The 20,377-nt window shown below is 51.8% G+C and overlaps 1 protein-coding gene across 4 annotated transcripts in view; it reads right to left on the bottom strand.

Annotated features, from left to right (window-relative positions):
• Positions 1-20,377, bottom strand: part of PTPRU (protein tyrosine phosphatase receptor type U) — a gene marked incomplete at its 5' end in the record, with an annotated part of 83,534 nt that overhangs the window by 32,956 nt on the left and 30,201 nt on the right. For 3 of the 4 annotated variants that reach the window (XM_082668024.1, XM_082668022.1, XM_082668025.1), the window contains 7 exons: positions 5,757-5,895; positions 6,658-6,694; positions 7,478-7,751; positions 10,239-10,341; positions 10,694-10,895; positions 11,243-11,352; positions 16,109-16,417. In XM_082668024.1, coding sequence (XP_082524150.1) covers positions 5,757-5,895; positions 6,658-6,694; positions 7,478-7,751; positions 10,239-10,341; positions 10,694-10,895; positions 11,243-11,352; positions 16,109-16,417 — 1,174 coding nt within the window. Of the gene's footprint in view, positions 1-1,560; positions 1,591-5,756; positions 5,896-6,657; positions 6,695-7,477; positions 7,752-10,238; positions 10,342-10,693; positions 10,896-11,242; positions 11,353-16,108; positions 16,418-20,377 lie in introns of all 4 variants that reach the window. The other variant, XM_082668023.1, reaches the window with a different exon arrangement.

The raw sequence follows: 20,377 nt of genomic DNA on the forward strand, positions 1-20,377 counted from the left end.
GGCCCATGCCTCCAGCTCCCAGCCCCACCTGCGGGCTCTGGGCATCACCCTTACTGTGGCCCAGGGCAGAGCCAAAGACCCCTTTGGGGGCAGGTGAGAAGAAGCCTCTGTGGCTGTGACCTTGACCATCAACATAAGAGAGAAGGTGGAGGAGGAAGGGAGGTGAGGAGGGAGAAGGGGCAAGAGGACTGACAGAGGAGGAGGAGAGTAAAGGGACAATGACAAGGGGAGAGAGAGAGAGGGAAGGAGACAGAGGGAGGGAGGGACAGGTCAGACACCAGCAACCACAGGGAAGACAGATAGAGGACAGCCCGTCAAGCTGGCTGAACAATGGTGCCCAAGGAGGGCCTGTCACCATGGATACCGGCCTAGAAGGTCTGCAGGGGTGTACCCCAGGGCTCTGGTCCCACCCAGGCCTCCTGGTCCACTTGGAAGAGGAACCTGAAACACCAACCAACCAGCTCCACAGACACAGCCAGGAGGGACACCTCGCACTGAGGCCTCCAGCCCATCTCTCAGGGTGAGATCAAGCAGATGCCACGTAACATGGACACTTGGAAAAGTTCTGCATTTAGGTTCAAAATTAGCTGCAAAGTAGAGAGGGAGGGCGAGCTGCCTCGTCAGCAGCTCCTGGAAAAGCCGAGCTGGAGACTCCACGTGAGTTGACGGGGGTGTGGTTGCTGGAAAAGCCAGTGTGATGGTGGGTGACTTCGATGCAAGAAGAGGGTCCAGGGAGGAGGTGAGAGATCACTGTCCTCTGGGCTGGCCCAGGGCCACCTGAGCCTGCTGTGCGAGGCAGGGACAAGCACAGGTAAGGGGAATGTTCTGGAAGGCTTGCAGGGTCAGCGATCAGAGGCAGGAAACAGAGCAGCATGGACAGACCGTGGAGTCCGACGGGGCCTGGGTTGTAACCCCAGCTCTGCCTGTCCTGTGGCCTCTGAGGAGTCCCTTAACCTCCCTGAGCCTCAGTTTCCTCATCAGTAAAATGGGGTGATCACAGTGCCTCTTCTCAGGGTTGTTGTGCAGATTCTGTGTGAAGAACTGAGCCCAGGGGAGGTGCCCAGGAAATGGTGGGTCTGAGGAGCTGGGGTCACCAGCTGGAGAAGGGCTGGTGGCACCCTGGGAGCGGCATGCACCATGTGGAGAGCTGCCATCTGTCTGCCCCACACACACACGCACAGAGCTGTGGATCCAGAGTGGGACCCGGGTGAGGACCTTCCTAGACGCGGACTGCGGTCTGACGTCAGGAGGTCCCACCCAGCAGGACTGGCTCAAGACACAAGGGGCTGCCTCGGGGGCGAGAGGACACAGAGGCTCAGGGAGGTCGAGTGACTTGCCTGGGGTGGCTCAGCAGAGCCAGGTCTGAACCTGAGACTCTGACCACAAAGCCAGCTCTCCTGACCTCCACGCAGGAGGACAACAGGGAGAGGAGAGACAGAGCAGACGAAGGAAGCTCAGAGACAGGGTGGCCGTGGAGGAGGGGCTAACGCCAGGCCAGGCCGGGGTGGGGGCAGGGGCTCCCCAGGAGGGGTGGGGCTCTGAGGCAGGTACGCTACTTACGGGTAGTAGGAGTAGGCATAGTGGTCTCTCCTGGCAGCGTGCAAAGAGAACAGTACAGGTGGGCCACGGTCCTTCCCCAGGCCGGGCCCAGGGCAGCACCCCCAGGAGGGAGGGGCCTGGTGTTTTCCGTGCCGGGGACGGGGTTGGCCGGGAACCAACAGGTCAGAAGGGCCTTCCTTGACCCAAGGGCTGGCCGGGCTCAGTCTCTGAGGACCAGGACCCAAGGTCCCTTCTAGAACCTTCCCCAAGCCCACTGCTGGAGTGAGAAGGAGGTGGGGAAAGGGCCTGGAGGGAAGCAGAGCTTTCACACACAGTCATACACACATGCGTTCACAAAGAGAAACGCACTGCACGCTCACGTATGCAGACACACTCATCTGGATACACACGCTCATACATAGAAACACAATGACACACTCATGCACTTACAAACACAGATATTTACACACATGCAGACACTCGTACACATGTATTCAAACACACACACTGACACACACAGGTACATACACAAACACACGCTCACACACAGACGCCTGCGTTCACACACACGGACACCCCCACTCACACACTCAAGGTAACTGCCGCACTCTCCCCTGCAGACAGTCCCCACTGCGGTCCCCGTGCCGCCCACCCCTGCAGGCCCCTCTGCCCCTGACAGGACAGCCCTCTGCACGCACCTGTGCCTGGGAGGGAACAAGTGGCCAGGGCAGGGGACACTGCGGCCTCGTCACCCACCCAGACTGCCCCTGGGTGTGGGGTCCATGAAAGGAGCCGGGTCACCCCCTCACGGGCACCCAGAGCACAGGGGGGGTCAAGAGCCCTGACCTGACTGCCAGGTACCAGCAGCAAGGAGTGGGGGCAGGTCTGATTCCCAGCTCCCAGGTGGGGAAGCCGGTCCCAGAGAGTCACGGTCTGCCTGGGGCTCTTGGGGGTCAGCGAGAGTCCAGAGCAGGCCCAGGACCCTGCCCCCAGAGCCAGCTCCCCCTGCGGCCCCGTCCAGGCCCCCTCCAGGGTCCTCCACTCACCCGCCCCACGTCACCCATCATGGGGGAGGGAAGGGAAGGAGAGCGGAGGGGAAGACTGAGGCCCAGCCAGGGCAGGAGATTGGCTCGAGGTCACACAGCATGTCACCCACCCCAGGGACAGAGGAGGGGTCCAGGGCCCTGAGCTGTTCACAGAGGCCCTGAGGGGAGGGAGGAGGGGATGAAGGAGTGGTGTTCTTCTGGTATCAGCTGAAATATCATGACTTTAAAAGAGCCTTCCTTAAGGAGTCCCCCACAGTCACCAACTACATTACGTCCCCCTTTACCTTCTCTCTGCCCCCCACCCCGACACCCTGGTCTTTTCACAATTTGTAATTACGCATTTGTGCTTTTTCTAGTTTAATGCCAGGCCCCCCGCTTATAACCACAAAGCACAGGAGGACAGCATCTTGGTCGCGTTTGCCACCACTGGATCCCCAGGGCCCAGGACAGTGCCCAGCACGTTATATTCCCGAGATATTTTATTGAATTGAGTAATCAGTAAATGAGGAAAACTAAATAAAAGAACTCCACCTTTATGAGCTTCCATTTCCTCCTCTAAACAAGTGAGGTTAATAATAATCTCCCCACGGCAAGCACGCGCTCAGCCCTTCCCTGCCCCCTCCTCCTGCTGGGTTGGCGGGGGGCGGTTCAGGAGGACCCAAGTCCCCTGGGCCAGACCCTGGGGACACACAGCCAACAAGACAGAACTTCCTCCACCCCCATGCAAGCTCTCAGTCCAGCAGGGAAGAGAAATACTGAGCAAAGCGCTGCAAGCCGTGAATGAAGTGCGGGGTTGGGGGGGGCGGGGAGGGCTGCAAAGGGATGTGGGGAGGGTCTCTGGAAGCGGAACCAAGGGATCCAACCGGCGAGGGGCACCCCCGAGTTCCCCAGGGCAGGTGCATCCAGCCTCACTGTCCGCAGGGCAGACCTGGGTACACGGGGGCTAATTGGGAGCTGCCCTCCCTCCGCAACCTCCTAATCTGTCCATTACATCTGTACCCCAGGTTGATCTGAACACCCTCATCCCTGCCAGAGCTGCTCTGTCCCATGGCGCCCCACAATGCAGACTAGGGGAGCCCTCAGGAGCACAGTGGACCCTGAAGGTCGGGCAGGAGTCGGGGGATGCAGCGAGGTCCTACAGAATGGGACCGAATGGCTTTTAGACGACCTAAGGAGGGGCAGGGGGGTGGGGGGTGGGGTGGATCCTAGAGGCTTCCAGTAGCAGCTGCATAAAGTGGAGGGTTTCCTAGTGAGGCTCTGGCAGCATCTCTGACCCATCCTCTCCTGAGCCTGGCGCTCTCTCTGCAGGGGTGGGTAACATCCCCTACATTGCCAATCTTCCCTTGAGGGTAAATTTCTAGAGTCTTAAATACCACCTGCAACCCCCAAGATCTGACCCCTCCCTTACAGCCCTCTCTATCTGCACCACTACCCAGCCCCCAGGGCCTTGCCACTTACAGGAACCTACTGTGTGCCAGTTGCGGTGAGGCCCTTCACGTGCCCAGCCGTGAGGAGGATGGGCTTTGCAGTCAGGCCTGGGTTCAGTCAGGACCTGCCACTTAGCCAAGTGACATGGGCAAGTCGCTGAATGATAGTTTCCTGACCTGTCTAAGGGACTTAGACCTGCTTCGTGGGCCAGGATCCAAGAAGGAAAACTTCTCTGATGTATTCTGAGTCCCAGAGGTGCTCGATAACTCCTGTTCTAATGGCTGATGTGTATAGAACTCCTGGCACAGAGTAATATTCATTAAATGATAGTTTAAAATATTTTGTCTCAGGAATCTGTACAGGGACTACGGGAAGGGAAAAATCAGAGCCCAGCATTCTGGACCAGACATCCCCACGCCACCCCATCGGTGGCATGCCCCAACCCCAGACTCTCTAGGAGAGTTTTTCTCCTATCATTGCCTGGCCTCAGGCAAGGGGGCCCTGGCCAGTTCTCCCTCATCTCCCTGGATCCCGCTTATCTGCTCCTGGCATCCCAGAGACACAGAGCCAACACACCCATGTGTGCCCAGCCTGGCAGCAGCAAGGGCTACAGAAGGCAGAGCCCAGGCGGGGAGAAGGCGGAGCAGGCTCTGCCTCTGGCTCCCTGGGTGACCTTGGGCAGGTCCATGCCCCTTCTGGGCCTCAGCATCTCCATCCCTCAATTAAGGGCTTGAACCACAGTGTCCCGGGGCTGCCTGGTAGGGAATGCGGTAGGGTGGGGAGGGAGAGCAGAGGGGTCTCAGAAGTCCCCACTCGGCTCCAACCCGAGGCTCAGCCTTCAGCTGCTCCATTTACTGAGCTCCCAGGAGAGGTTTATTTGGTGTTTTGAAGATGGGTTCTGCTGCTTTTGAAAGACTGGAAAACCACTAGACTAGACGTCCTTGAGCTACATGGCAGCCCTCAGTTTCTGGGCTCTGAGCCTCTGTAATTCTAAATTCTGAGATTCTCAGAATCTCAAATCCTGGATTGCTAAAACTCCAAAATTGTAAATTCTGGATTCTAAGATATGCTGGGATTCACTCTGCCCACTGCAAAATGCACTGGGAAAATGCATCCCTCACAAACACAAGGACTGGACCTTTGAGGCCCAGGAGATGGCACAGGCAGGAAGGAGGTCTCCTCTGAGTCATGGGCCCAGGAGGACTCCTCAAGGATCAACAGTAACAGAGTCCAGGGCAAGCAGAGCCCAAGAGAAGGTGGGGCCTGGGAAGCGCAGAGGGTCCTTGCTTTGAAGTGGAGTGAGCCCTGCCCCCACCTCAGGATCAACACCACAACCCCGTGCTTAGGGCAGACAAGAGAGCCGAAGACCTTCGGGGGGCTGAGGATTCCAAGTCAGGTTACCTCCACACCATCCCCATCAGAACAGCCCAGCAGGCACAGGAGGGCGGTGCCCACGCCCAGCACGGCTCCTTGGCAGCCGGCAGTGAGTGCCCTTGCCTGGACAGTGGCACCCGGCACCAGCTAGAACTGGGCTCCAGCCAAGCCACTCTAGGGCAGCTCCATTTGCAGAGTCTCGGGCTTCCCCCAACCCGGCTTGGGTCCATCCACAGGCCTGATGCCCAGGCTGGCAGCCCTCCACACACCCGCCAGGCGACTGCCTGACCAGCCCCCAGCCTCCTCTCTGCTCACCAGGCCTCTGACGGAGAGAAGCCTAGGGTGGGCCAGGGCACCGGCCTCACTCACCCCTTTCGGATGATAATAATAATGGCCCCCAGGAGGAGGATGAGGACGGCAAGTCCCCCTGCACAGATGCCCAGGATGAGCCCCATCTCCTCCGACCTCTGGGACACCTCCAGGGGCTGTTTGCTTTCCTTGCAGGCAGCTGGGAAGAACAAAGCAGAACAAAGGATCAGAGGGGAGATCAGGACCACCTTAAGCCCCAAGGAATAAACATCTGCCCCTCATCCTCAGCACATGTCCCACCTTTCAATCAAACCCATCTCCTCATCATCCCTCACACCTTCCGCATTCCCGTGGCAGAGGCTTTACGTGCCCTGTGCCCCTATCAGGGATATTAGCTCCCTTCACCTCTCTGCCTCCTCAAATCCTCCCCGTCCTTCAGTGGACGGGAGATGGAGGTTGTGTGGGGCCTTCAGACCCCACCTTTTTGCCCTCCTGGGAGGCAATGGGGTGAGAGAACTGTGTACCCAGGGCATGGTTAGGGCATCTCAGGATGGGGAACCAACCACATTCCCCATCTGGGAGCGGGGACAATCCCTACACCACAGGGTCCACGCTGTCCCCACTTCTCCCCACCATAGGAAAGGGGGAAGATACAGACCTCAGTGTCCAGTACCCACCACCCCCGTGGCCCGACCATAATGGCTCACCCTCCTCCAGCCCCCTGCCAAGGCCCCTTCTGTGACCATGGCAGGATGAGGGTTTGTCCCTACTGCCCAGTCTGGAAGAAGGAGACCTTGAGGTGGGGCACATAGGGAGCAAGAAAGGGAGATGGTTCCTGACCCCCCAAGCCTGCCGGACCACCCTCCTCTGCTCCCACAGGCCTGGGAACCCAGGGTCCACCTCCCCAGAGCCCAGCAAGTAAGAAACCCGCTACTGAAGGACTGAACCCAGGGGGACTTACCTTTCCTGGCAATGCGGATGCAATTCAGCCGGGTCTCCTGGAGGCACAGATGGGGGTCTCAGCACCGCTGAAGTCAAGACCTGACCCTCCCCAGAGGGAATCTTAGACAGCGTGTCTTGGGCCTGGTCAGGGCTTTTCTGGCGTGGACCGTTACTAAAGACACCCGACCTGGCAAGAGGGTCTGGGGGGAATCAGGCAGGGAGGGGCCAAGAGGGAAGGAGCCTGCAATAGGGTAATGCCTTAGGAAAGGGGGATGAGATGGGTGGAAACAGAAAGAAACAGCATGGGAAGAGGGCTGGTTGGGGGAGGCGCTCAGAAATGAGGGTGGGGCCTAGATCCAAGGGTCTGCTTAGGAGGGGGGCGGCCTGGGAAGGAGCGACCCGAGGAGGGAGGAGCCTGGATAAGGGCGGGGCTTCAGGGAGGAGGCGGGTCCCAGGCCTCCTCAAGGTCTGCTGAAAGTGGGAACCTGAGATGGACCCCCTCTGGAGAGAGAGGAGCCTGAGATAGAAGACCAGGGCCTCAGGGGGCAGCAGGGACCAGGCTGGGAGCTTGGATAGAAAAGAGTCTGGGGAAAAACGGTTCAAGAAGGGGGTACTGCTGGAGAGAAGCGCGCTGGGGTTAGGAGGGAGGGGCTCAGGTGAGTGGGCGGGGCTGGGAGTGGGAGGAGCTATCGGAGGGCAAGGCTCATCAGCGGGGGCGGGATCAGGACGGGGGTAGGGCCTGGTGGGGGTGGGTCTCTGGCCTCTGTAGCAGCCTGCTCCAAGGTGTCGCCAATCCTGCCCCCCAGCCGGCCCCGCCACCACCCCGGCCGGCCCCTCACCCCCTTCAGGTGGCTTGTTGCCTGGAAGTAGATGAGGTAGGCCTTCCTGGGTTCAAGCGGTGGGTTCCAGAAGCCACGATAGGTATGGTTGTCACCCACGGTGAAGGGCATGGCCTCAGGCAGACTGCTGGCCGCCAGTTCGGCCCCGAAGTAGTGCACCAGGCCTCGGGCCAGCGCCGCATCGAAGGTCAGCGGCACTGGGAAGCAGTCCTGGCCGCCTGGCTCCCGCCGGAGTCTCCGCGGCCGCTCCTCCTCCACAATAACCTGGTACACACTGGCCATGGGGGGGGGGAAGCGCAGTGGTCACGGTTGCCAGAGAACAGGGAGAGCCATCTGGTGGCTAAGGGCGTGGGCTTTGGGGTCAGGCCCAGGAGAGGGCTCATCTCAGCTCTGCCTCTTACTAGCTGGGCAAGTCACTTAAGCTCCCTGGGCCTCAGTTTCCTCCTCTGTAAAATGGGAGTGATTACAGGACTGTTACATAAGGTAGAGGTGAGGAAGGAGGCAAGTTTAGCAAGCAGCCAGTGCCTGTCAGCTGTTATTACTGTAACTAAGGCTGAAAGAATGTGAGCCCTGCTTAAGGGAACCAAGCCCTAAAGCCCCACCCTGACTCCTCAATGAGTCCTCCAGGGCCTGGGAACCCCAAGCCTCAGGCTCCAACCAGGTTCCCGACAGGTCCCTCTAGGCCACAATAAATTCGAGTAAGACATGATGCATTCACTCATCCAGAAAGTGTTTACTAAGCTCAGACATGGGGCCCTGTGCCGGGCACTTGGGGGATGTAGGCTTCCTGGAACTGCCCTCCAGTGGGGGAGCTGGTCACTTAGCAGGCAAACAAGGTCACACTAACCCTACATCTCGAGTACCCTCCCAACCCGGAGGCAGCCTCGAGACTGCAACTCTGAGCCTGCCATCTCCCGGTCCTGATGGCTGATCTGTGTTCCCTGGTCTGCATTCCCTCTGATTTGTGTCTCCTGATCCCGACTTGTGTGTTTCTATTTATTTTCATCACTTTACTGAATGGCCTTGCTGTGAACTCCTCCAAATCCTCTGTGGAACAGAGCCAAGAGTAAATAAATGAATGCTGACAAATTTAAATATTTCCAGTCCCGGCCTCGGTCACGTCTTGGCACGGGATACCCCATACTGACAGCCTGCACTCTGGCAAAACAGAAATGCCTTTTCCTTGCTCTCCAGCTATTTCTTTTGAGCTTCCAAGTTGGGAGGGAATCACCCCAGCACCCTGGGATTTGGGCCAGACAGGTTCATTCCATCACTAACCAGCCCAGGCCCTTCTCAACCCTCCATTTCCCAGGCTGATGTGAGGCCTCTCCTGGCCCGAAGTCCCACCATTAGCCATGGACAAAGCACATCTTGATCCGGGATGATCCCCAAGATGCACCTAAGGGAGGCTCAGAGGGGTGAAGGGATGTGCCCGAGGTTGCACAGCCATCAGGCCTCTCCCCCGCACATGGTCCACCCCTCGCCCAGACCCAGCCCTGCCATCATCATCCCTGAGAGACGCCGACCAGGCCTGCTCACAGGATCCCCCAAGGGAAAAGGAAAGGAGAAGGTGATGCTGGTTTCCCAACTCCTCCCAGATTCAGAGGCAACAGGGCCCTGAGGCTCCTGCAAAATGCCAAATGCCCCTGAGATGCCCAGACTTTTTCCTGGGGTCTGGGAATGAGCCCAGGGCAGGCTTTGCAGTGGCAAATACAGGGGAGCCAAAGCAGGAGAAAAGAGTGGAAGGGGGGGAGGAGTGAGGAAATGAGGGGGTGTCAAGGGCACCTGGGAAACCCACTGCCTTCTTGGGGGGCTTAAGAGGACACTCCCATGCCCAAATGCAGGCTGTCACCCTCTCCCAGTGCATGAAACTTTATGGTAGGAGGAGGTGGACCAGAGGGGCAGGGAGGCTCTGTGACTTCAAGGAAAGGTACAGGCTTTGCAGACAAACCTGGCTTCCAAATCCCAGCGCTATCGTTTACCAGCTCTGTGGCCATGGGGCTCATTATTCAGGCTCTCTGAGCCTGTTTCCTGATATGTAAAATAAGGGTACTAATACCCACTCCACAGGCTGCCACGAGGATAACATGACTCATGCAGGTAAAGTCCCTAACACGATGTCTGGCTGACAGGAAGTATGTGCACACATTCCACAAACACGCTCACTCTCTTTCACATACACACTCACACATCACACACACGTCACGTGTCTTCACTACACGCGCACACACACACACACACACACACACATCTTGTCTCCAGCACCTTCTCCCCAACAGAAACAGCCACTATGGCATCAGCTTTCTCTGCAAAGAAGTGAGGAGGCCAAGCTCTTGGCCACTCCAGAGAGATGGCCCCATCTGGCTGGCTGCACTAGCCTTCCAGAAAGCCCATCTCTGTGTCTCCCTGGATGGGATCCTCCAGGGAAAATACTGGGAAAAATAAGGCCCCCAGAGTTCACTTCTCCAAGGTGTCAGAAGGAGGCCCTCTGGAGAGGCCTGAACAGTCCCCTCTCCAGGCTGGATGTTGTCCACAGATCTCATGACAGTCACCACCAGGCACCCTGCGGCCTCAGAGGGGAGTGGCTGCAGGCGTCCTGCCTGCCCGGGATCACATAATGTCCTCCTCCTGACACTCTGAACCCTTAGTGTGAGACTGAGGAAGGACAAGGGTGAGCTGGCCTGGGTGGGGACTCTGGGTCAGAGGAGGGGCCTCTTCCCTATGGCCCTGACCCCCCGCCCCTCCATGCAGGCGTCCCCACCTGATGGGCGCCCCGCGGCCCTGCGCCGGCCTCAGCAGCACGGTGATGGTGTTCTCAGACTCCCCCAGCGGCGACGGCATGTCGGCATAATCAAAGCTGGGAGCTGGGGAAGGGGACAGGACATAAGCACAGAGCCCGGCCACTGGACCAGGAAGGTCAGGCCTCCAGCCTCCTTGACCCCTGTCCTCAGATCTCTTCCCCTTCAGCCTTCGCCTCCTTATTCCCTCTGACCTGAGCTTCCCTGACCCCTGACCTCAGCCCTTGGATTCCACCCATCATAGTCTCTAGACTCCTCTGGTTTAATCCTCCCTGACCCCTGACCTCAACCTCTAAATGGTACATTTATCTCAGCAGGAGCCCTCCATCACCACCCCCAGGAAGCCTCACCCCCTACCCATGGAACCCTGAGACTCTGCCTCCTCCAAAGGGGCCAGGGCGGGTCGGGCGGGTCTCACCTGAGATATTGGTGGTGATCTCGGTGAGCGCCGCCTGGCCGAAGCCTTTGCCCGTGCGCGCCCGCACAGAGAACAGGTAGGTGGTGCCCGGGTGCAGGTTGGAGAAGACGTGGTAGGTCTCATTGCGGAGCTTGGAGATGGTACGCCGTGGGCCCGGCACATTCACCGCCGGGTCTGACGACTCGATGCTCTGGTAGCTGATCTGGGGGCAGGATGGGCAGGTAGGCGGGCACAGGGATGGGGAAGGGCATTACTAGTCCCATAGCCTCCCACCCATCATGGTTCAGGTGAGCTAGGGATAAGGTTGGACAAAGGGGAGAAGCTTGGTGGGGGGACCGTGGATGCCCCTTAGTCCAGGCCTCTGGGCACCTTCGCCTTTCTCTTCTGCCTTCAGGGCCTCTGTCCCCATAACACATGGGGCACAGACCACAGCCACAGTGGAAGGAATCCCGATCATCACCTGTGTTCCTCCGCCCCATACACTTCCCTCTCCAACCTGTGGGCCCACCTTGCACCAGGGGCCCCAGCTGTAATAGGGTCCAAACCCACCTCATACTGAGTGATGAGGCCATTGGGCTCCTGGGGCTCCTCCCACTTGAGGAAGATCATGTCCTCCAGCGGAGTGAAGGTCAGGGACTCAGCCGCAATCCCGCCAGGCACTGCAAGGGAAAGGCGACATGGGGCAGGGAAAAGCAAGCTTTGGAACCAGATCCCTGAGTTCAGATTCCAGCTTTGCTATTTCCTAGCTGGAATGCTTGGACCACTCAGCCTCTCTAAGCCTCAGCTTCCTCGTCTGTGAAATGGGGATGATAATAACACCTCCCTCACCAGAATTAAATGTTGTGATGTACATAAGGCCCCAAGGCAAATAAATATCAGCATCTCGTATGGTTCCGCCTATGCCCGAGCACTCGAAAGGGGCAGCTGGCACTTTGGCCACTGTGCAGGATGCATCTGGCAGAGAAGAATGAATGCTCCTACTTTGTTCCAGTTGAGTGGTTTTCAGAAAATATAGACATTTGCCAGAAAAATGAAAACAGCCGCATTAGAGTGGCAGGATTATGGGTGGAGCTGTTTTCTTGTCTAAAAATTACTAATTACACAAACAATATGTTCAATGTAGAAAATCAAAATAGGCATAAAGAAAATTAATGGCACCTACAGTTCCATCACCCAGAGATAAATACTGTCAACATTTCAGCAGAAGCCCTTTCAGGTATGGTTTTGTTTTTGTTTTGTTTTGTTTTAAGGTATCATCTTAACAGCAGGCTCAAGGAATTTCTTCTAGGAAGAGAACGGCCTTTGTTTGGGAAAACACCTTGATAAAATGTTGTGGGGAAGCTGAACTCCTAAGATAGGGGAAAGCAGAAACCCAGATAACAATCAGGGACAGCTCAAGTGCCTTGTGTTAAAATGAACAGTTAACAAGGCAACACCACTATCCACCCACCAAAACGATAAACGGAAAAAGACAATTCCAAGTGTTGGTGAGTACGCAGAGCAACCGAAATGTTCACACACTGCTAGTGGGAGTATAAATTGATACAACCACTTGGGAAAACTGGATATATCTACTTATTATGAACACATATCCTGTAACCTAGCCATTCTACTCCTAGGCATAAACCCATCAGAAATGTGTATATCTACCAAAAAACAAGAAATCTACAAGAATTTTATTTGCAGCACAATTTAAAATAGTTGAAAACAACCCAAATGCCCAACAATAGTAAATAAGAAAAATAAATGTGGCATATTCACATAATGGACCGTTCAGCATTGAGAAAGAATTCTCTAGCACTGTACACACAACGTGGCTGAATCGCTCAAGCATAAAGCTGAGAGGAAGAAGCCAGTCATAAAAAGAGTACACACTGTATGATCCCACTGATGTAATGTTCAAAACCAAGCAGAAATTCATCTGTGGCATTACAGGTCAGGATAATGCTTACCTTTGGAAGGTTGTGAGGGGGAGGGTGCATAAAGGGGGGCTTCTGGGCTGCTGGTAATGATTTTTCTTGGTCTGGGTGTGGTTATCCTGATGTGTACCATCTTTGAGAATGCTTTGAGCTGACCACTTAAGATAAGCACGCTTCCCGTAAGTATGATACTAATACTTCAGTGAAAAGTAAAAAATATTAAATAATGAGCAGTTATCAGAGGGAGGGGGGAGAAGAGGGATAGAGAAAGAAGAAAGAAAACCAAGTAACCCAAGTGAGGCCTGGCCAGGGTTGGGGGAGGGGGTGTGAAGCAGCCACAACAACGTACCTAGCCGGGGGGAGGGGAAAGGTCAACAGATTTTAAGAATGGAGCAGTCTGATATTCAGTTTGAGGTTACTTAAGAAGCGTATCAGTATATGCTACCCAAAATATGCCACTTGGTATAAGGATGATTTTGAGCTGAATTGAGAAGGCAATGTAGGAGCATACATGAGAAAAAATTCTCTGCCCTTCCCCTATTTGCCTAAAAGTAGGACATAAATTTGTAAAGGTGCCCCCTTCCCCTCTCTACCAGAAAGGACAGAAGTTAATCACTGAGAAAACTAGACCCTTATCAGCCTGGAGGAATCTACCTAAAAAACTTTCAAGACTACCATTAGTTTCCCCATATATTTGACTTCCCCTAATTTGCTGCCCCTAGAAGTTCAAAGCCCTTTTCCTTTGTCTTGTCACTTCTCTAAAAATTCATTGTTCTTTTGTTAGGACACTATATAAGTCCCAGTTCTCACCACCCCTTTGAGTTACTCATCACTGAGTACTCCCCTGTTATGGGTGATGCATGTGTTCATAAACTACTATTTCCTAGAATGGAAAATAATCCGAAAAAATATGTATATGTATATATATATCTTATATCTGAATCACTTTGCTGTACACCTGAAACTAACACAATATTGTAAATCAATTATACCTCAATTTAAAACTTTTTAATAAGATAAATAAATAAAAATAAACTCCTGTTTGTTTTTCTCTTGTTAATCTGTCTTTTCTCCATCTAATTTACAAGGCCCCAACCAATGAACCTAACATGAGTAGAAGAAAAAAGTTGTTCTTCCTTTCCTACATTTGCAGTGATTCAGGGTAAACTCCTCTAGTCCTCACTCCCATCCCCAGCAAATCCTCAGCACATCAGTGCAGGGCATAGAGGATACACGTTGCCTCAAGTGAGTGGGGTTTTCTGGAAATCAAGGAAGGAGTTGAATTTTATATCTGGGATGCTGCTGTGAAGAACAGAAAACTGCATATGTGAGGAAGCAAAAAACAAAACAAAACAAAAAACTATTAACCAAGGAGCTTGGGGTTACCTGGGATTTTACAGCAATCTGGAGAACGCTTTTGCTGGCATTAGAGTGTAGCTGTTAAGAAAAACAACTCTCAAACAGATGGCCAGGTTTGAAACCCAGCTCTGCTACCCATCTACCAGCTATGTGCCCTCATCTGTAAAATGGGAATGGTAATAGAAAATAACCAAATAGGGTTGCCATGAGGATCATATGCACTAATACATGAAAAGCATTCAGAATAGTGCTTGACATATAGTAACTGCTTAATAAATATTAGCTTGACATAAGTAGAACATTGCACCCAACAAGGACAGAACACCTATTTTTTTCAAGTAGATATGGAATATTTATCAAAATTTAACCATATGTCAGGCCATAAAGCAAGGATCAAACTTCAAAAGACCAAAACTAGAGTATATACTCTGACCATAGTGGAAGTAAGCTAAAAATCAATAACAAAAAGATAATTCGAAAAATCCCAATTGCTTAGAAATTAAGCAATGTATTCTAAATAACTCTTGGGTCAAAGAAGAAATCATAACAGAAATTAGAAAATATTTTAAACTGAATGATACTGAAGATAGGATATATCAGAACCTGTGGGATGCAGCTAAAGCAGGGCCTAGAGGGAATTTTGTAGCTTTACATGTATATATTAGAAATAAAGAAATGCTCAAAATCAATGATCTAATAAGCTTCTATCTCAAAAAGCTAAAAGAGGGCTTCCCTGGTGGCACAGTGGTTGAGAGTCCGCCTGCCGATGCAGGGGACACGGGTTTGCGCCCCGGTCTGGGAAGATCCCACATGCTGCGGAGCGGCTAGGCCCGTGAGCCATGGCCGCTGAGCCTGCGCGTCTGGAGCCTGTGCTCCGCAATGGGAGAGGCCACAACAGTGAGAGGCCCGCATAACGCAAAAAAAAAAAAAAAAAAAAAACAAGGTAAAAGAAAAGCCGATCAAATCCAAAGAAAGTATTTTTTTAAAAGAAAGAAATAAAGAATAGAAAATATTCAATAAAGAAAATAAACTAGGGGCTTCTCCGGTGGCGCAGTGGTTAAGAATCCGCCTGCCAATGCAGGGGTCACGGGTTTGAGCCGTGGTCCGGGAATATCCCACATGCCGTGGAAGCAACTGAGCCCGTGTGCCACAACTGCTGAGCCTGCGCTCTAGAGACGGCGAGCCTAGAGCACAACAAGAGAGGCCACCGCAATGAGAGGCCCATGAACCACAACGAAGAGTAGCCCCTGCTCGCTCCAACTAGAGAAAGCCCGCGCACAGCAATGAAGACCCAACGCAGTCAAAAAACACATAAATAAAATAAACAAATTTAAAAAAAAAAAAAGAAAGAAAGAAAAGAAATTAGGCCAAAAGTTGGCTCTTCGGGAAGATTAATAAAATTTATACACCCTTACCATGAGAAACATGAGAATAAGAGAGAAGACACAAATTACCAATATCAGGAATGAAAAAGGGAATAGCACTATAGATCCTACCGATGTTCAATAAATATAATAAGATAGTATTATAGGGCTTCCCTGGTGGCGCAGTGGTTGAGAGTCCGCCTGCCAATGCAGGGGACGCGGGTTCGTGCCCCAGTCCGGGAGGATCCCACATGCCGCAGAGCGGCTGGGCCCGTGAGCCATGGCCGCTGAGCCTGCGTGTCCAGAGCCTGTGCTCCACAACAGGAGAGGCCACAACAGTGAGAGGCCCGCGTACCGCAAAAAAAAAAAAAAAAAAAAAAAATAGTATTATAACCAACTTTGTGGCAAGAAATTTGACAGTTTAGGTGAAATGATCAAACTCCTTAAAAACGCAGTATACCAAAACTGATACAAGAGTAGAAAACCTGAATATTCCAATATCTGTTTTGAAAATTAAAACTACTATCAAAAAACCCTGCCACAAAGAAAACTCCAGGCCCAAATGACTTCATTGCTAAATGTTCTCAAACAATTAAGGAAGAAATATACCATCTTAACCCAAAGTCTTCAGGGGAACAGATATCAGTATCATTACTTTACTGTTATACAGTCGGTTTAATCCTAAGCAAATAATTTCCTATAGCAATTTCAGTCTCAGACATGCAGCGTCTGTGGGAGGCACTGAGGACACTGGGAATAAGGGGGCCTCTTACCATCCTCATCCGTCTGGAACGTGACCTCCTTGCCCTCCTTGCGCCCCTCGGGGTTAGTGAGGATGAGCCGCACGTGGACGTTCCGGTAGGGCAGTAGGTTCTTGATGGTGTAGTGGCTGACACCCCGCTCTATCTTCACACATTCCCGGATGGTCTGGTTGTGGCTGCTGCCCAGGGTGTAGTGATAGCACAGGGACACAGTGTAGGTGTGGCAACGTGTCACGTTGTAGCCCAGTGGTTCCCACTGCAGGGTCAGCTGGCGGGCCTGGATCTCAGCAAAAGCCAGGCCTTTGGGGGCCCTCATGGGCTCTGGGCAACCCAGGAAGCAGAGAGAAAAGGTAGGAGAAATGGGAAAAGAAGAGTAGATGGGAGAGAAAACATCATTCAGCTGACTGATATCAACCTTCCTTTGCCCCCAAGAGTCCAAGAGACCCCCTAGAAGAGCAAACAGTGAGTAAAAGTGTGTTTGGAGTCAGGCGGGGCCGCATCTGAATCCTGGCTCTGCCACTTGCAGCTGGCAACCACTGGCTAAGCTGCTTCACCTCTCTGAGCTTTACTTTTCTCAACTGCAAAATGGAATAATAGGCCCTACCTCATAGGATGGCTGTGAGGTTTAAGGTAATACATGCAAAGCATGCAATAATGGCTAATACACAACAAGCCCTCGAAAATTTTAGCTATAATTTTTTTTAATAGTACAGTTCACCTCCTATTTCAAGATCGTGCTGGAGGACGTCAAGACAGTCTGAATCAACCAACTGCTGTATTTTCCTTAATTTATTAATTCCAAACTTGTTCTAAAACAGCTTATAGTAATATATACGATACAATAGTATAGAGAAGTCAGGATGATGGGGGAAATGAGAGGCAAATAGTTAAATAATGCCAGAGAATGTTAGAAAAATAGAAATGCATGTCATTAGGTTCTATGTGGAGCTAAAGATAAGATTCAAATTAGGTGGTGAGTTTCCTGGCTGCCAAAGCAAAAAGGGAAATACAATCTGTTAGATGATGATAATGGCTGTTAACATTTATTAGAGGCTTTGTATGTGCTAGGCATTGTTCAGAGGCTTTAAAATGCTTTATCTCATTCAGTCCTCTCTGTAATCCAATAGACAGGTGCAATTATTAGCCCTGTTACACACATGTAGAAATGGAGGCACACAGGAGAGATAAGTAACTTGCCCACAGTCGCACAGACAGTAAGTGGTAAAGCTGGGATCCAAACCTGGACAGGCTGGCTTCAGAATCCACACTCTTAACCACCACTACCCTGCCTCCCCATGAGGAATTCACTGTCCAAAAAATAAAAATAAATCACACCAATGCCTCTGGAGAGGCAGCTACCCCAACACAAGAGAGGTGTATATTACTCTGCTTTACAGCCTCTTGATGATTCCATAAAACCAGAAAGTTATCCTCATTTTATAAGTAAAGAAATCAAAGCTTCTGAAGCAAAGCCAGGATGGAGCCCAGGGGGCTCAGACCCATCCTGCATCTGCATTGACCAGCTGTGTGATCCTAAGCAAATCTCTGGGCCTCAGTTTCCTCATCTATAAAATGATGGAAGAAGCCAAGATTACTAATGATCCTCTTCTCTCTTGCCCCCTGACTGTGCAGGTTCTGTGACACCTGCAAAGTTTCCCCAGTTAGAGGACCTCGGGACACACCTTAATGAACAGGAAAGAAAGCACTACTGCTTGCCCTCTTAAGATCATTAAGTATGACCCTGTTATCATCTTTATACGATTAATTTGCTCAGGATGCTCTTTACAAAAATGATGCAAAGAGAAACATCAGGCTGCTTTTTACCTGGGAACGCCTGGGCAGGTGGCACAGCTTTAGACACTGGTCCCAAGGACAGCACAATGCAAGTCTGTTTCCACCCAGGAGCTTTCCTTCCTTCCCTGGACCACAGGCAAGTGGCAGTCTCCAGTCATACATCAGACCACCAAGAAGAGATTTCAGCACATGCTAAGAGCAAGGCCCACCTCTTGACTTCTTACAGAGAGCCTGGCTCTCTTCTCCCCACAAACGAGGCAGACCCGATCCCCACCCGACAAAAACGTTAAAGGGTTGGCTCCCTGCTCACTGCAACCTGAGGGTTGCTGGCTGCAAGCCCACTTAACCACACTTGTGTTTTCTCTCCCGTTCCTGGCGCACAGAGATTTTCCTAATGGTTTTCTATATAGTTTTGTTTTAACCCATCGTTCTTATGTGTTTGGACAGGAGTGGGAGGATTTGGTGAGTGCTCACTCTGCCATCTTGTTCAGAGATCCTTGCTTTATTCCTTGACTTTCTGGCTCTGGTCCTGGCTGCCCGATGTGTCCTGTCCCAAAGTGTGTATGTCTATGTCAGTGTCTATGTCTATGTCTATGTCTACTAAAGCCAAGGACCATGGCTTTATTTGCACTAGTGAGAGTGGATCTCGTTTCCCTGCAGCTCTGCTCACACCATCCCCACCCCCGGGAACACCTGCTCCACATTCTTTGCCATCCTTCCAGGTTTGGCCAAAGTGTACTGCTTCCTTCACCATCTGGCAGCATTTAGAGAAGGACATGAAACGTTAAATATAAACCGGTAACACAGGCTGGGTTGGGACCATGACCAACAAGACTGTAAGTGTCCCATCCAAAAGGGGCAGCTGCCACTCAGTTCCAGGAGATATCGCCATGCAGGACTACAGGCTCAGGGTTGCCAGATCCTCCCATTTCTTAAGAGAAGCCAGAAATTCCGATTTGTGTGTGTGAAATCTCCGGATTTTTAAATACTGGCAACCTACTCAGGTTTCTTAAAACCACTTTGCAGGGCACAAAATGGTAACCTCTAACTTGGAGGATGAAACTTTCACCCTCGTGCTTGGGTATCTCATTCTCCAACAGCTGCGTTAGCCCCCATCCGCCTCGCTAGAAGAAGGGGTCTTTGAAAAGAAAGCTCACATTTCTTTCTCTCCCCACCCTGAACAAATCTGGGCAGATCCAGGGGCTCAAATAGTTTGTTGACTAAAGGCTGATATGTTGATTGAGGGGTGTGAATTCATGAGTCTCTCTGTGTTTCCAAAAACCATCTGGCACCCAGACACGCTCTCTTCAGCTGCCAGCACACACTGGCAAAACAGAACTTGGGGACCTCAAAGCCCCGTCTCTCTAAATTCCATATGGCTGTAGGCTACTCAGAGATCAAAGGTCAAAATGCACATTAAAACAAGAAGGCTAACAGTTAACATCTGTTAAATTAGGCCAAAATGTGTTGATTTTAATGATGTTAAGGAGGATTCAATAACCCTGCAACAGTCTGTTTCTTGAGGAAGGGGCTTTGGAGTGGGGTCGGGTGCTCCAGAGTTCAAATCCTATCATCTCCACCTCTCATTAGTTCTGTGACTTCAGGCAAGTGATTTAACCCCCTTTTGAACATCAAGTTCCTTGACTAAAAAATGGAGATACAGTAACACCTACTTTGAAAAGCAAGTGTGAGAGTTACATGAGATGCTCTAACTTATAGTAGTTGATTAATTAATATGTGCACTCTAAGGGTGAAATACACCCTTATATACAGCAGCACCCTTTATAGTAACAGTATAAATTAGTGCGACCATTTTTAAAGCAATATATGTCAAAGTCCTTTCTTAAACCACCCCTGACTACTTATCTCAAAGAAATAACTCAAGGAGGAAAGAAAGCACGATAAGCACTAAATTTTTCAATATGGTATTATTCACAATAACAGGAATCTAGAGACAAATAGCCCAGCCATATGGAGACACTCAGTGGACTCCTACAGCCAATAAACATAATTATAAACAACATAACACATGTAACACCACCAAGAAAAGGAAGCAGAATACAGACTGCTTTCTACATCCCAATGACAAGGGTGTGAAATGTGTACTGTAGGCATGTGGGCAGAGATTTGAAGAAGGCAGGAAAACTAAAACAGCTGTTGGGCTAGGATGGTGAGACTTAGAGTGATTTCTTTTGAATGCCTTCTACTGACGCTATATTATTGTTTTTACATTAAATAATATTGTGGGAGCAGAGTTTCATGGGGACCAGGGAGATGACAACACAGCTGGCCAATAGCAAAACAACTATGGGCCAAGGCGTCTAAGCAAGGAGGGGTGGTGATGCCAACGAAGAGAAGGCAGGGTGAGCTGTCCGGATCCTGTCTGCTTGGTCCCTGCCCCAGGTCCCGTCCCGGCCAGCCTGTGTAAAGTGTTTAGCAGTGCTGGCACAAAGTGGGCACTCAGCCCACAATGGCATCTGCTGTTGC

Source organism: Grampus griseus (assembly GCF_964374135.1).
Source record: "Grampus griseus genome assembly, chromosome: 1".
Lineage (NCBI taxonomy): Eukaryota > Metazoa > Chordata > Mammalia > Artiodactyla > Delphinidae > Grampus > Grampus griseus.